This window comes from Aulostomus chinensis, chromosome 6, assembly GCF_037954235.1.
Source record: "Aulostomus chinensis isolate RoL2024-O1b breed Wild chromosome 6, RoL_Achi_v1.0, whole genome shotgun sequence".
Classification (NCBI taxonomy): Eukaryota; Metazoa; Chordata; class Actinopteri; order Syngnathiformes; family Aulostomidae; genus Aulostomus; species Aulostomus chinensis.
The window spans coordinates 14804112-14819762 of record NC_141325.1 but is presented as its reverse complement, the minus strand read 5'-3'; the positions used below and the strand labels follow the sequence as shown (position 1 = coordinate 14819762).

The 15651-nt window shown below is 46.6% G+C and overlaps 2 protein-coding genes across 2 annotated transcripts; both read right to left on the bottom strand.

The window, feature by feature from the left end:
• Positions 1–4348: 4348 nt before the first annotated feature.
• Positions 4349–5297, bottom strand: LOC147260224 (transcription factor 7-like 1-B). The gene is made up of 3 exons (XM_086205390.1): positions 4928–5297; positions 4604–4711; positions 4349–4512 (listed from the first exon to the last, which is right to left on the bottom strand). Exons 1-3 carry the CDS (start codon positions 5183–5185, stop codon positions 4468–4470), a joined length of 411 nt encoding a protein of 136 aa, XP_086061516.1. The 5' UTR covers positions 5186–5297; the 3' UTR covers positions 4349–4467.
• A 4489-nt stretch (positions 5298–9786) lies between these two features.
• Positions 9787–12118, bottom strand: LOC147260223 (uncharacterized). Its single transcript, XM_086205389.1, has 2 exons — positions 11722–12118; positions 9787–9977 (listed from the first exon to the last, which is right to left on the bottom strand). Exons 1-2 carry the CDS (start codon positions 12116–12118, stop codon positions 9787–9789), a joined length of 588 nt encoding a protein of 195 aa, XP_086061515.1.
• Between the last annotated feature and the right edge of the window lie 3533 nt (positions 12119–15651).

The following is a 15651-nucleotide window of genomic DNA, read 5'->3' as shown; positions in this document are numbered from 1 at the left end:
TCTGGACCAATTGAAGCTTATGGAGGAGTTTGTGTGGGAGACCAAAAAGAAGTGAGTTACAATAATCCAGACGGGAGGTGACGAGAGAGTGGACCAGGATTGCAGCGCTGTTGGGAGTGAGAGATGGGCAGAGACGGTTGATATTCCAGAGGTGGAAGTAGGCGGACCGGATGGTGTTGTTGATGTGGGTATGGAATGATAAGGTGGAGTCGAGGACGACACCCAGACTCTTAACCTGAGGGGAAGGGGAAACGGAGGTGTTGTCAATGGTGAGGGTGAAACTGGGATGCTTGTTGAGTGTGGAAACTTGGGAACTTCTGTTGTTGCAGCAGCATGGGGGGGGGGGGGGTAAGTGCAAGGGGGGGATAGTGCAAGGAAACTTAGATAAGACAAATAGATAAGTTAAAGAGGAAATATATATATAAATAGTATGAAAACAATAAACAGGATAAGTATACACACACAATTGCTAGTTTCGTATTGCACATATGACAGTATTGCACAACAAAGCTCCGTCCTAAGATAAAAAGACTGATATAGTCAAATATAATGTACAGTATGGGGCAGCACAGTGGTGTGGTGGTTAGCACTACCGTCTCACAGCAAGTTGGTTCTGGCTTCGAGTCCCGCCTCGGGCACGGGATCTTTCTGTGTGGAGTCTCCATGTTGAATGATTGTCTGTCTATATGTGTTGGCCCTGCGATAGACTGGCGACCTGTCCAGGGTGAACCCGGCCTCTCATTCGAAAGCTGCCCCCGCGACCCTTAACAGGCAGTAGAAAATGAATGGAAGGATGGATAATTTGCAGTGAAGGCGGCACAGTGGTGCAGTGGTTAGCACTGTCACCTCACAGCAGGAAGGTTCCAGGTTCGAGCTCCAGCCCTACAATGGACTGGCAACCCATCCAGGATACACCCTGCCTGGGCTTCTGGGATAAGCTCCAGCCCCCCCCCCCCCCCCCCCACCGCCCCCACCCCAACCCTTAACACGATAAGCTGCAGACAATGGAGAAAGGAGGTGTTAACCTTCAGACATTTTGCCGTTGAAAAGCCTGACAGCTGATGGGAGGAAGGATCTGTGGAAGCACTCCTTCTTGCACTGAGGTTGCAGTGGTCTGCTGAAGTACTCCACAGTCTCATGCAGTGGGTGGGAGGTGTTGTCCATGATGGACTTCAGCTTGGCTAATATCCACTTCTCCCCTACTTCCTCTACGGAGTCCAGAAAAGCGCAGGCCCTCTTGACCAGCTTATTTAACCTGTTCCTGTCCCTTTTGGTGCTCCCACATTTTATAGGGTTTTTAAGTCTAAGTAGATTTGTAATCCAAGCACTTGGAAAAGTTATGATATTCCTTAACTTAGAAAAAGGCAAAAGTCAGTATGTGGTGGATGACATTCTAAGACAACAAAAATATAATTTCCTATCATTGTGATGATCCTGTCCAGATTGCACATGCTGGTCACTGCTATCCATGCAATTAACCACTAGATGGTGCTACACGTACACATATTGGATGAAGAAAAATATAAGGTGGAGTGAAGGAGAAGAGTGTATAAGAAAAAATCGGGAGAAGGGTGACAAGGTAGAAAAATAGAGAAAACAAAGGAAAATGTTTTTCTTTTCATCCCTTGTGGATAGAACAGAGTCTCTAAAGGCTTCCCATGCCTGAAACTCACCACCTGCGTCTCTCCCTCCAAGCCAACACACACACTCACACACACACACACACACACACACACACACACACACACACACACACACACACACACACACACACCCCACACATAACGGTGGATATCCTAGACCCTTACCCTAATCATTACCATCCACGTTATTCTAAACTGGAACTCCCTTTACTCTTAAATCTAAAGATGGTAAGATAGTTTTAGACTCTTCTGAGCACAAGAAAGGATATAAAATTGATGGCAAACACTTCAAACTTTGAAGAGAGCAGAAAACTTGTATCAAATGTTCTTAACTGCTGAGTTTTCAACCCCCTCTGGCCCATCCACAAGATCTTAACAAGCTCATCTTGAGTCTAAACACACTCACTCCTGATAGAGAGTGTCCTCCTGGCTCATGGCCTATTTCCACTCATTCAAATGTTAAAATTATTAAGGGTAGTTGCCAAGTCTCTTGTGCACAGGTGACATCTTTTTTACGCCCCTCTTATTGTGGCACTATTCCTGTCCTGATCGAGAAAAAAAGATAAGGTGTATCTAGCTGAATATGCACAAATTTGCTCAGTGTCTTCAGGGAGACACACCTTGCTCTCCTGACTGTGACATCCCTGCCAGGATATTCTTTTAAATCTAATATTGATCATGAGCTTGACATTATACTTTTTTAACATGTAACGGTATTTTAAGGAAAACAGGACAGCTGTTCTTATTGAGTCAGCACTGCTAATTTACATGTGTGTATGCAGTCAGAGCAGGAGGAAGAGGAGGTGGGCTAGCTATTCAAGGATGGGTTCCAAGGTCAGTTTCTAGGTAGTCTGGGGGCCCCAGGCAAAAGGAAATGTAAGCTAGTGTTATGTTAGTTAGTGCGAGATTGTCCATGTGGTGTATACCTCATGATCAAAGTCTGTGTGTAGAGGGTCAGGGTGATGTTGGGTGGTCCCTTCAACAAACAAGGACACTGACTCCACATCCTGTCAGTATTAGCAATGATCTAAAACCAGCAGCCTGTCAGTAGATCCAAGGTGGACTTCTGCCCTCAGGCTTCCTTTTAGAATACATTCATCATCAGATTTGATCCCAGTAAATATGATCTTCTGTCACCATCGATCTGCTTGATACATATTCATCCAGGGTAGACACATAGCACTTGAAATCGAAGGTGCTACTAAATACAGGCTAAAAAGTGATTACATTTTGAATTAATTTTATTTTTATCTGTCGGTGACCACATACAGTATACTGTAGGTACATGCACTCTGCTGGTTGAGGCTCGAACTGCAAACAGTTGCAAATAATGCCAGGCCCTGCCCAGAGGTTGTTCATTTTGGAAAAAGTTAAGGGTTTTTGAAACGAGGTGAACACACGAAGAATCCTGAAATGATCAGCTACTGGCTCCTCTCTCATATATACATTTTCAGGAATTACACGACACAATTTTAGATCGGTGGCACGGTGGTGCAGTGGTTAGCACTGTCGCCTCACAGCAAGAAGGTTCTGGGTTCGAGTCCCAGCTCAGGCACGGGATCTTTCTGTGTGGAGTCTGCATGTTCTCCCTGTTCCTGTGTGGGTTTTCTCTGGTACTCCAGCTTCCTCCCACAGTCCAAAGACATCAAGAGGGGACGAGGCTGATTGATACTCTAAATTGACTGTAGGTGTGACTGTGAGTGTGAATGGTTGTCTGTCGATATGTGTTGGCCCTGTGACTGTGACTGGTGACCCGTCTAGGGTGAACCCAACAGCTGCTGGGATAGGCTCCCCCGCGACCCTTAACAGGAATAAGCAGAAGACGATGGATGGATGGATGCAGCAACAAGTTGATCAAGATGCAGAAGGACACGTGGCTAAACTCTACTGAAACGGACGATAGTTATCAATGATCAGCAACAGCATTTCAATATGTGATCATTATTGCACAAACCTTTCATGGCTCTCAGAAGCGGCTTGAAGCGTAATAAAAATGTGGTTCCCAGTTTAGTTCAGACTGAGGAAGTTTTAGATGTGGTCCTCATGAGCTTTTCTCACCAGCCCCAACTGATGGAGTCCAGTTGGTTTTCTAACTACAGAGGAAGCGCGGTACCACCGACTGTACTTCCTCTACTCAATACTTGGGAAGGTAAATGAAAAAAAAAAGCTGAAAAATGCTGCAAATGAACTTTTCACCATCATGGAGTTCACTTGATTGTGACACCAACCTTTGATTAAATGTTTTAATATGTTTTTGGTTTTTTTTTGGTTGATTTAAAACATAACCCAGTCACATGTAGGCATCATTGCACTGGAAGTACTTTATTACCCTCTGCTGGCAAAATATAAAAATCCTCCTTAATTCTTGCATCATTGAATTTTTTGGAATAATAATGGATTTCTTTTTTTGATGGATTTCAGTTCTGCACACAAATTCATTTATTTGCCCTCATGAAAATTTTAGGTCTGCAAAAAAAGACATTACCTAACACTTCAATTCATCTTCTTCATTTAACGACTTCCTTCAAAAGTAAAATATCCTCACATCAGGATTCACAACACATTGGAGAAGAAAGGAGAGGAGAGTGTTGACATCTGACATCAGATCAGAAGTTAGGCCACATTTACAGTTCAGGGGTTGAGGCTTTAATGCTGTTGTTGATAGAAAAATTCAAACAACTTTGATTGACTTCATATTTATTGTTTTATTTTTATCATTGATTTATTTTTTTTCAGGTGGTCTGGTCCGGTGGTCCCAGCTCCGGCAGCAGTGCTGGGGGGTAGGTAGAGGGTGTCAAGGCTCCTGCTCCAGTCTTCAGCAGACTCAGCAGGGACGCCTTTGTCTATACTTGATGTATAGCCTTCTTCCCTACACAAAAACAGACACGTTAGAGTTCCCTTCTGGTATCAGCTGATCATCTATCGATGTGTGTGTGCTGGAAGTGAGAATATCAACTAACATAGTTGATGCTGGCGGACCAGTCGGGGTAGAGTTCAGCATGGCGTCGACGCCCCTCCTCAGCCAGCTGGACATATTTGGCCTTCTGGTCGTCTGACAGAGACCTCCACTGTGGACACATGACAACACACTGTCAGTAAACACACACACTCCTACAGGCTGGTTGTGCACATGCACAGCTATGAGCCTATTTTAGCATATGACCAGAAACACACACAAATCTACACTGATGAGTGTATCTGTGTCATTAGTGCGCTTTTACAAATTGGTGCTTTACTAAACTACAAAGACATTTGTGTAACACTGATTGAATACACACACTTACCATCCTTCCCAGCTTCACATTTGCCTTGGCACTGTTTCTATTTTTTACCAGTGCCATCACTGCTGGCCTCTGCTCCATTGCAAAGAGCATAAATGAATTTGGAGGTCTTCTTATGTACGGCACCTGGTCCTCAGTGCAGCGACGGGGAGGGCGGACCGGGGGGTCGGCTGACTGGCCAAAGACAACAGTCAACATGAAGCAAAGGACTGCATATATTGCTCTGACAGGCCAGCTCAGAACTGCCCAGACGTTGTTCATTGTTGAAAAGGTTTAGGCTTTCTTAACACCAGGTGAACACACTGAGAATCCTGAAATGATCAGCTGCTGGCTCCTCTCTCATAAATGCATTTTCAGGAATTACACACGACACAAGTTTTACATCAATGACAGAATTTTTAGATCAAACCTGGAATTTTGTATCACTGCCATCAAGTAAAATGCAGGTTTGTGTTCTAAGAATTCAAAGAGTGAGAGGCTGCAACTGATGACATCACAGCGAGAGAGGGTTGGGGCCTGAGATTCCTCTGAAAAACTTGAGACTAATTCATCCTCAGGGCCACAAATGTCACTCTAAACATATGTTTTTTGTTGTTTTTTTGGTTTCACGAAGGAAAACCTCTCTTCTCTCCGACTATCTAAGTGTCTAAACTGAGCCTCCCACATTTGCTCACACAGCCTCCCACTGTCAGGAGAAACCTGCAGCAGCTTCATTGACTCAGTCTTCAATGAGACCAGGATTTTCAGGAGCAAATCTAAACCTTACACTTTCTGACTCACCCTGGGGTCCCCATTTTTGACCCCACAATCAAATAAAATGCATTAAGACAATTTGTTATGTGGTTCTATGCTGACTCCAGGTCTGACAAGATGAATTTCTCAGATGACTTAAAGCTGCATTTTTCTAGTGGCCAGCAGGGGGCAACTCCACTGGGCAATACCGCTCTGTTGATTACTAGTAGTTGGACAGATGACCATTAAAGTCAAACAGTTGACTATCAGTAGGCTACACATATGGATTCTTTTTAAACTAGTTTTTAAAAAAATTAAATTCATACTTATTATTTACAGGTTAATCCCTATTTGCTAATTTTTTTTTTAAGTATGAGGGACCAAAGCAAATAATCTACTTTAAGAGGCAAATTGATTTTGATTTTTCTTACATTGTGGGCACCAGTCTGTACCTGGGGATATGTTCACCACAAGTAGGTTGATTTTATATTTATTTATATGTTTCTTTTTGTTTTTACTTAGATGTGACATCAATCCGAGCTTATTACACATCCATGTTACCTGCTGTGAAAAAATGTAGACATCACTTTAATGTAAATCAGTCCCACCTTCAACGTCAATGTGGGTAGTTATAGCAGAGTGGTGATGCTGAAGCTTGTTTTGTAAATGATAATAATAACAATAATAATAATAATAATCATAATAATAATTAAATCAATAATGTTGATTATCAGGCCATGGCACTCTGTTTATGGAAATTTTTGTAGCCATGTGAAATTTTAAAATGAGTGGATTGATCGGGATTTCCACATTTTATCATAAAATAATAGCCTACTATTTCCTTTATATGGCTTGCTGTTTGCCACAGCCGAGATGCAATCCCTACGTCAACACTGTGCCATTCTTTACATTCTTGGGCTTTACTGGTGCCTGAATTTCACTACTTCCACTTCTTAAATAACAAGTGTTTCTGCCGATCTATTTCTGTAAACCAAGCCACAGTTTCTGCGCCCATCTTTCAACTTCCTTTTGTTCTGTGCCATTTTCATGAATGGAGCTGCTCCACAACTGGTACGGACAGCTGACTTTGTGTCAGTAAGCGGTATTTTTAGTGTGCAGATAATGCTAATTTGCTCTGGGACTGGTAGAATTTATCATGATTACACAACTCATTTAAAAACATTTCCAAAAGATACCAGCGCTTGGTGAATCTGGCACGGCACACTTGTACAGCTGCACCTCATGAAACAAGTTCAAAAAATTTAAGAAAAAAAAAAGGTTCTTGTCTGAGGCACATTGTTTGACATGTGCAGCTCCTTTGGATATTTCACTGTTATATTGAAGGACGATCGAAGCGAAGTAAAATCTGGTCAACTGGACGGATCTACGATGACCTGGATGAATGAGAACCTACACAGACATTGAAGGACGAGTGTGTATATGGTGTTATCTAATTGCAGGAGGCAAACTATCATCTCTCAACTCCCTTTTCCAAACCTGTTAGAAAATCTATGGTGGCCTGCAGGCAAATGGTTTTAAGTGTCCACATTTGTAAAAATGTTGTTTCCCAAACTTCCTACAACTCAAACCTGCAATGACTTTATTCGTGATCAGAAAAATGAAATGATTACTCCCCAAAGGGAAATGACTCTGTTGGTCTAAAATTGGAAAATGGATGTAACTGTCCAGGAACTCGAGAGTCTTGAGTCCTAGAGTCAATAGTTTAGCAGACGGGGGAAGTACAATAAACAACAACAATCTGTGGGTATGTAATGATGGCCTAATAGATAACAGGTCAGTGGTAGAGCAGCAGAAATATTTATTTAAGTTCTTCGTCTGAAAAAGGAAGCCCACAGCAAAAAAAGTAAAACAAATTGAATGAATCTCAAAAACAAGAATAGTACAAAGGAATGCCATGAATTTTCCACTCCAAATTCAATCTGTTCTCTATAAAGTCAAACTCCACAACTATAACCTGTAGCTGAAGAAGACAAGAAAAGGTCTGTGATTAATCAGAATCAAGGTGCTTTGCAGGACTGCCTCACCATCTCACACCCACACAAGCATGCAATGTGCCAACCTTCTCATCAGGAGCAATTAGGGATTCAGAGTCTTGCTCAAGGAAGCATCAGCACAGCCTCTGGGGAAGTAGGGATCGAGCTAGCAACCATGCGATGACATGGTGGCCACTCTGAGTCATGTCTGCAGTTTTTAAGATGCTTTTAAAAACAGCCAAACTGGATCCATCAATATCAAACAACTAAAATCGACATATTCTGTGACGCTGTCTGAATCATTTAGTAAAGAAAAAACTGCAAACAGAACAAAAAGCGAAAGATACGTTATTGATGAGTGAACAAATGTTCCAAAAATGGCTTGTCACGTTGGTTGCCAACACACAGATCTCCTTTATTCAATCCATGATAATGTCAATGGCAGCTTAGTTTTGGACTTGATTGTAATTCTAATGTAGCCGTGTGGAGTTGACGTTGTAAGTGGAGGCTGATTGGGGCGGACCTGTGTTTGAGAGCATGGCTGATGAGGTGATAAGAGGCATGAGCTGCTGGTGAGCCGCGAGGGCAAGGCGGGGTTTCCTGGCTGCCCGAGTTGGACACCATGCTGCTGGAGTGACGCTGGACGTGGAACAGGACTGACTGGGGCAAGGTGGCTGGAATTGTGTGTGTGTGTGTGTGTTGTGTGTATATGTGCGCGCGTGGTTGCCATCCCATGGATTGTGACAGTCATGTCAGTGACTGTGTACATCCTTGCGCTGGGTCTAGTTCCCACCCTGGGCCCATGGGCTGCTCTTAGGCGGTGGACTACCTGTCTTTACTGTTGACTATAAACTATGTATTTTTGCTACTAATAAAGATTTGTTTTTTGTTTTTTTGTAATTATGCTCCCCCTGTCATCTGTGCCATCATGGATGTTGAACCTGTTGACTGAAGCAACCAAGGGGCGCTACACTATCTTACCTCTGTCTCTTTCTCTCTTTCTCACATACACACACACACACACACATACACAGTTTTACTCCTATATTTGTAATAACATTATTCAACATATAACATTCCTTGGCCTCTATCATGGCCTTACAGGCCCCCTCAAACAAATGCCTATTTGTTCACTTGTAAAAAGTTCCATATTTTAAGCAAGGAATGGACTTGTGGCTATTGACTGACATTTACATAAACCAAAAACAGGAAATGTGCTCAACTATCCCCATCAGAGAGCTGCTCATCAGAGGCAGTTGAACATGCTACTTGTGGCAAATTCTCTCTGAAAAATCTGGATGAATAATTTCATCGTGCACCCCTTCAGGCTTTCCACATGTTGTCAGACATCATGGATCGAAATTGATGGTGAAATGAATTGTTTCACCAGGATTGTGTGATTATGTGAGGAAAAGTCTTTTGGGCCTATCATGTGACGGAGGTTCGAGAAGCAGAATACTCAGAGACAGTGTTTTCATTTCATGCAAAAGACAAATGAACAAATTTGAACATTCATGAGCCCATAACTAAAACTGTATTTCTCATTTCATCTTACCTTAAACCATTACCAGAATGCTTAACCTGAACATGTACTTAATGAGAATGTGGCTATAATGTAATAAAAAGTTTGACAAAAAGTCTTTTTTCTCAAGTTCTAAAATTGAAATGGCTCCTGGTAGGCATAAAAGCATAAGAACACACATGCATTGATTCCTTTCATACCCGAAACAACTCATCCAGTCATGCTGAGAGGCACAATTATGAGTTGCGGCCTTCTTGACCTTCTATCTGCCAACCAAATCAAATTGAGTGATGAACGTGATAAACCCTTTAAAGCACCTTTTCTTCTTCTTAAATTTTTACCTTTTTCCCACTAATTATCTTTCTCATTTCCTCTCCTCCGCATATTTGTTCCTGCTCTCTCATTTTTTTGTTCCTTGTTCACTCACTTTGTGGGCACTACTTGACTGCTGTGGTGGCTGAGTGACTGATAGAGGGAACAAGTTATAAAAAGTTAAAATCAACAGTCTTCATCACTTTTTTCAGTGACCCTTGAGAAATAACAGGAACTTCAAGCAACACTATATGGTTCTCATAGAAATTTATTTTAAAATATAAACACCATCATCACTACAGCTATATAAAGTCAAACTCGTATGACATTGTGTGAAGACAGCCTATAGCGTTGAGATTCCCCTGGTGGTGGTGGTGGTGGTGGCGGTGGTGGGGGGGGGGGGCCTTGCCGTTGTCCGGTGGATTGCTTGCTGGTGGTTCCACTAGGTCTGAGGTGTCTTGGACCGTATTCGCATCTATGGAGTACTCAGCCCCTGTATGGAGGAAGATGAGGGTATGATTTTTTTGTATGGGGGTGGTGGTCCCAGACGCGGGTGCCTTCGGCTCACCCTGGCGGGCTGGGCCTCTTGGGTGAGTGGGGGGTCCTGGCTGGCTGGCTGGTGGTGCCTTATGGCCTGGAGCCCACCTGCTCTGGGTGGAGGGAGAGAACAGGGGATGGGTGGAGGGGATGGGGGGTGGAAGGTTGGGGGATACCTCTGTACGGGGGTGGGGGGTGGGCCTGGTCGTTGTGGTGGCCTGTGGTTGCCACGCCTGGGCGTGGGGTGTGGGTGGGTGTTAGCCTCGCCGCTGGCGGACCCCTTAGGGGGCTCTGGCCGGATCTCGGGCCGGAGGGGCCCTTTGTCCCTGGGCTCTGCTCGTGCTTTGAGGGGGGGAGGGGGTGCCCGGCGTTCTCTCTCTGCCCCGTCTCACCGTGGGTTGCTTCCGGGCGGGGGTTGGTGCTCCTCTGCTGCGGGTCCTGGCATGTGCTGGGCCTGTGGCTGTTTCCTGGGAGGGTTTTTTTGTTGTTGTTGTTGCTTGCTTGTTCGTTTTTCTGCTATTGTTGTTGTTTTTGTCTCCCCCTCCCCCCTTGTCTTCCCTATCCTGTCCCTGTTCTCTCTTCCTATCCACTCCTGAGCCTCAGTCCGGTAGCTCTTAGCCAAAAAGGCTCCCAACCCGGTATGTTTACTCTATGAAGAGTACTTTTACTCATATTTGGTCTTCAGCCTACATATAGGTGGATGTAGAATTCCATGTACATTCCTCATGAGAAATTCAAGTTTGGACCACATCATCACCAGAGCTTCAAGTCCAAATCTAATGAGATGACAAATCATCACCAGAATTTGGACTACAAGCTTCACTAGCTGTCCAAGTCTAATGATGATTAGAACTCCATGTTGAACCATCAGTAGAGTGAAAAGCAAACAGATCATTAGAGCTTTGAGAAGGATCCTGGGTTGTGCAGTCACTGTCTTCATTGCTTGAAGTACAAGTCTAATATTCTTCAGGACCACAAGCACAAGGATCACAACAGCTCCATATCCAACTATAGTTTGAGCTTTAGGTCCAGCTAGAGCTCCAGAAGCACTCATCATTATACCTCCGAGTAGGCCTAAAGCTCCAGTTAAGGTGCTGTGTAATATCCTCAACAGAACCCAAAGGATGTCTGCATTTTGGGAGTCTCCAGAGCCAGTGGCTGACACAGAGAGGGATGTTCTTGGACAATAGCCAAACCTGTTGTCCTGCCCGGTATGTGGGCGCCGGTGTGCGCCGCCTATCCACCACCCTCTTGTTTGCGTCGGCTGTGCGTAAGCCCTCCTGCTCGTGGAAGAGCGGCGGCTGGAACCCCAGCGCGGCCTCGAAGAGGCAGAGGTTGGTGGCCGAGGAGGTCAGAGCATTGTGCGCGTCCTAGATCCATGGTAGGTGCTCCGCCTAGTCGGACACAACGCAGCGTAGCTTCCAGGTCCTGGTTGGCCCACTCCGTCTGACCATTGGTCTGCGGGTGATAGCCTGAGGAGAGGCTGGCAGAAGCACCATGAGCGGCACAGAAGCACTTCAAGACCTGAGAGATAAACTGTGGGCCTCTGTCAGACACAATATTCACAGGGATTCCATGAATGCGGAAAACCTGTAGGACTAACTGGTTGGCAGTTGCTCGAGCCGACGGTAACCCAGACAACGCAACAAAGTGAACAGATTTAGAGAATCGAACCACTATGGTGAGAATGGTGTCCTTACCTTTAGATCGTGGCAGTCCGCGACGAACTCCCGGACATCCCTCTCCATGGACGGCCTCCAGAATTTCCTCCGGAGGCAAAGACAGCGTTCGGTTCGAACCGAACTGGCACGCCAGCTTCGATGAATGTCCCCACTGCAGGACCTGACAGCGCACTCCCGCCGGGACGAAGAGAGTGTGGGGTGGACCACCCCCGGGTTCCGGCTCTGCCAGCAAGACGTTGCGCACTACGGCCTCCACGTCCCAGGAGAGCAGCACCCGTTCAGAGGGCAGGATGATCTCAGGCCGCTCCTCCGCGTCAAGCTCCGGTCGCGTGAACCGTCGGGACAAGGCATCGCCCTTGGTATTGCGGGAGCTGGGGCGGTAGGTTAACGTAAAGTTGAACCTACCGAAGAACATAGCCCACCTAGCCTGGCGGGAATTCAGTCTTTTCGCCGTCTGGATGTACACAAGTTCTTGTGGTCGGTCCACACCACGAACGGCTGTTCCGCCCCCTCCAGCCAGTGCCGCCACTCCTCCAGTGCTAGCTTAACCGCCAACAGTTCCCGGTTCCCGACATCGTAGTTCCTCTCGGCTAGGCTCAGTTTATGGGAGAAGTAGGCGCAGGGTTGAAGGCGCTGGTCCAGTGCAGCGTGCTGAGAAAGCACAGCCCCGATCCCGGTGACCGAGGCGTCCACCTCCACAACAAACTGCCTGGTGGGATCCGGCTTCGCAAGCACAGGGGCCGCAGTGAAAAGAGTCTTCAAGGTCTGAAAAGCTTGCTCCGCCTCCTCCGGCCAGGAGAAAGCAAGTTTGGTGGAGGTGAGGCGAGTCAGTGGCGCCACCACTCGGCCAAAGTCTTTAATGAAGCGCCGGGAGAAGTTGGCGAACCCCAGGAACCGCTGGAGCTGCTTATGATTGGACGGGGTGGGCCACTCGGCGACCGCCTGCACCTTAAGCGGATCAGCCCTGAGCTGTCCCCTTTCGATGATGTAGCCCAAAAACGGAATTGATGACTGGTGAAAGGAGCACTTCTCAGCTTTAATAAACAGTCTGTTTTCTAATAGTCTCTGCAGCACCAACCGCACATGCTGGACGTGCTTGTCCAGGGTGCGTGAAAAAATCAATATGTCATCCAAATAAACAACAACAAAACGGTCTAGGTAGTCTCTCAACACATCATTGACCAGCGCCTGGACAATAGCGGGGGCGTTGGTAAGTCCAAACGGCATCACCAGATACTCAAAGTGGCCCAACGGGGTATTGAATGCTGTTTTCCATTCATCCCCCTCCCGGATACGAACTAGATGATAGGCATTCCTAAGATCCAGTTTAGCAAACACTGTCGCCCCCTGGAGGGGTTCGAAAGCGGCTGAAAGCAGAGGCAAGGAGTACTTATTCCAAACAGTGATGCTGTTAAGTCCCCGGAAGTCGATGCATGGACGGAGCGACTTATCTTTTTTGTCAACAAAGAAAAATCCCGCCCTAACGGCGAGGACAAAGGACGGATGATGCTGGCCGCCAGTGACTCGCTGATATACTTCTCCATAGCCTCCCGCTCAGGTCTAGACAGGTTGTACAAACGGCTAGCAGGCAGCGGAGTGCCCGGCAGGAAGTCAATTGGGCAGTCATAAGGCCAGTGGGGGGGTAAGGATAGCGCCCTATCCTTACTGAAGGCCTCGGCTAGGTCATGGTAAACTGGCGGTACAACGGAGAGATCCGGGGGAATAGCCGCTTCAGGGGTCCCGGAGCTCGCCGAGGGGGGAATGGCTGAGCGCAGGCAAGTGGCGAGACAAAACGCGCTCCAGCTAAAAATTTTACCGGCTGACCAATCAACGTGGGGGTTGTGGGCCTTGAGCCAAGGATGGCCCAAGACCAGAGGAGCCAACGGGGAAGACAGGACTTTAAATTGTATTGTCTCGTGATGGTTACCAGACACAACCATCTGTAACGGAGCGGTCTGAAAGGAGATCGTAGTGAGGGGCTTACCATCTAGTGCGTTGACACGTATGTCCTCAGAAAGGGGGATAAGGGAAATGTTGGCTTGACGTGCAAAGTCTGAGTCAAGGAAGTTGTCCTTGGCCCCAGAGTCAACGAGGATGAGTAGCGGCCAGGCGCCACTCGCGCAAGTGAGCGTGGCCTGCAGCTCAAAACGAGGACGCGTGGGCGTGATGGAATTTGTCCGGCCCGACAGTGTGCCCACTTTCATTGCCGGGTGGTTTCTTTTGGCCGAATGGGGCACTGGGCCACCCTGTGTGAGGCCTCGCCGCAGTAAAGGCAGACCCCGGTGCGGAGCCGGTGGAGCCTCTCCGCCGGAGAGAGATGGGCGCAACCCAACTGCATGGGCTCCTCCGCGAGGCAGGGGTCTGGGGCGGAGGGTGTTCTGTAACTGGGTGCCTGAGACTTTCCCACGCTGGGACTCGCCTGGCCCCCTCACGGCTGCGCTCGTGCAACCGTTTATCTAAACGGATGGCCAGCGAGACCAATGCCTCGAAGTCAGTGGGTCTATCTCTGGACGCTAGTTCATCCTTAACTCTTATCGCTAAGCCCCTTGATAAAAGCAGCCTTTAACGCCTCCTCGTTCCAGCCCACATTGTTCGCCAAGGTCCGGAACTGAACGGTATAATCCACCACGGGCCGAGACCCTTGGAAGAGATCCATCAGCCGGGCCACGATGGTCAGGGTGATCAAAAACAAAGCAGAACTGGTTAATAAATCCCTCATAAGTTAAGGAGTCAAAGCCTGATTGACCACTCAGCGCCTCCGCCCAAGTTAAGGTCCTCTCCCTAAGTAGCCTGATCAAAAAATAGATCTTTGCCCGATCTGTGGCAAAGGCTTGGGGCCGCTGCGAGAAGATTAGCCGACCCTGAAATAGAAACCCGCGACATCTTTCAAACTCAGCAGAGTAGGGGTCCGGATTGGTGGTGGGGGACGTCCTGGGCGGCGTTAGGGTCCGCTGGGACGAGGGCAGGTGCTGGAGCCAGAGCTTGCGCTCCGGGGGCTGGGAGCGCAATGGCGAGACCAGCCACCTGCGCACTTAACTGTCTCACCTGTGCTGCGAGTTGCTGAGTGGTATCAAACACTGAGTGTAATGCATGGTCGTGGTTATTAAGCCACTCACCCTGTTTACGCAAGGCAGCCTTCAAAGTGGAATCCCCTTCCCCGTGCAGAGTGTCCGCCAGGTCCATGTGGCCAGATTGTTCTGTCAAGGACAACTAGTCCGAGGGTTTTAGTTGGACCCAAATTGGCAAATACAAGGCACAGAGACAAGGAGCCATGAACAGATAACAGATTTATTCAGAACCAAAATAAACTCCAATAATAAGCAAACAATTTCTAGTACTAAACAAACACAAAATCAACCCTAAACTAAACAATCAACTACGCCGTGGCGAGCGGGTAGGAAAGCTACCCACAGCATCCAAGACAAACCGTAGCACACACATACACACGCGCATACACACATGCGGCTTCACAACTGATCCATAATCACACACTCAGACATTTATTTGAAAAATTGAATGACACCAATGTTTTGGTTGTTTTTAATCATCTATCAGGTTGACTTTTTTCATAAATCACATGATATATTTTTGAAATTATATATTACTGTATGCAGAATAAATTGATTTAAAATTTATGATTGGAGTTTGCAAGGACCTTCAGCATTTTCTATGAATAATTTTAAGTATTCCACTACACGTAATTCAGGCTTTTTTTCATGAACTGCATAAAACACATTGTAAAAACAAAAACAACAGCAATTGCAAATGCTGTAAGCGCACCACATGTGGCCAAGAACTTGGGATAGCTAATGTCAGGGCTGGGCCTGTGGCTGTTTCCTGGGGGGGGGGTCAGCTACCAACAGCATCCAAGACAAATCGTAGCACACACATACACACGCGCATACACACATAAACACATGCGGTGCACAACTGATCTATAATCACACA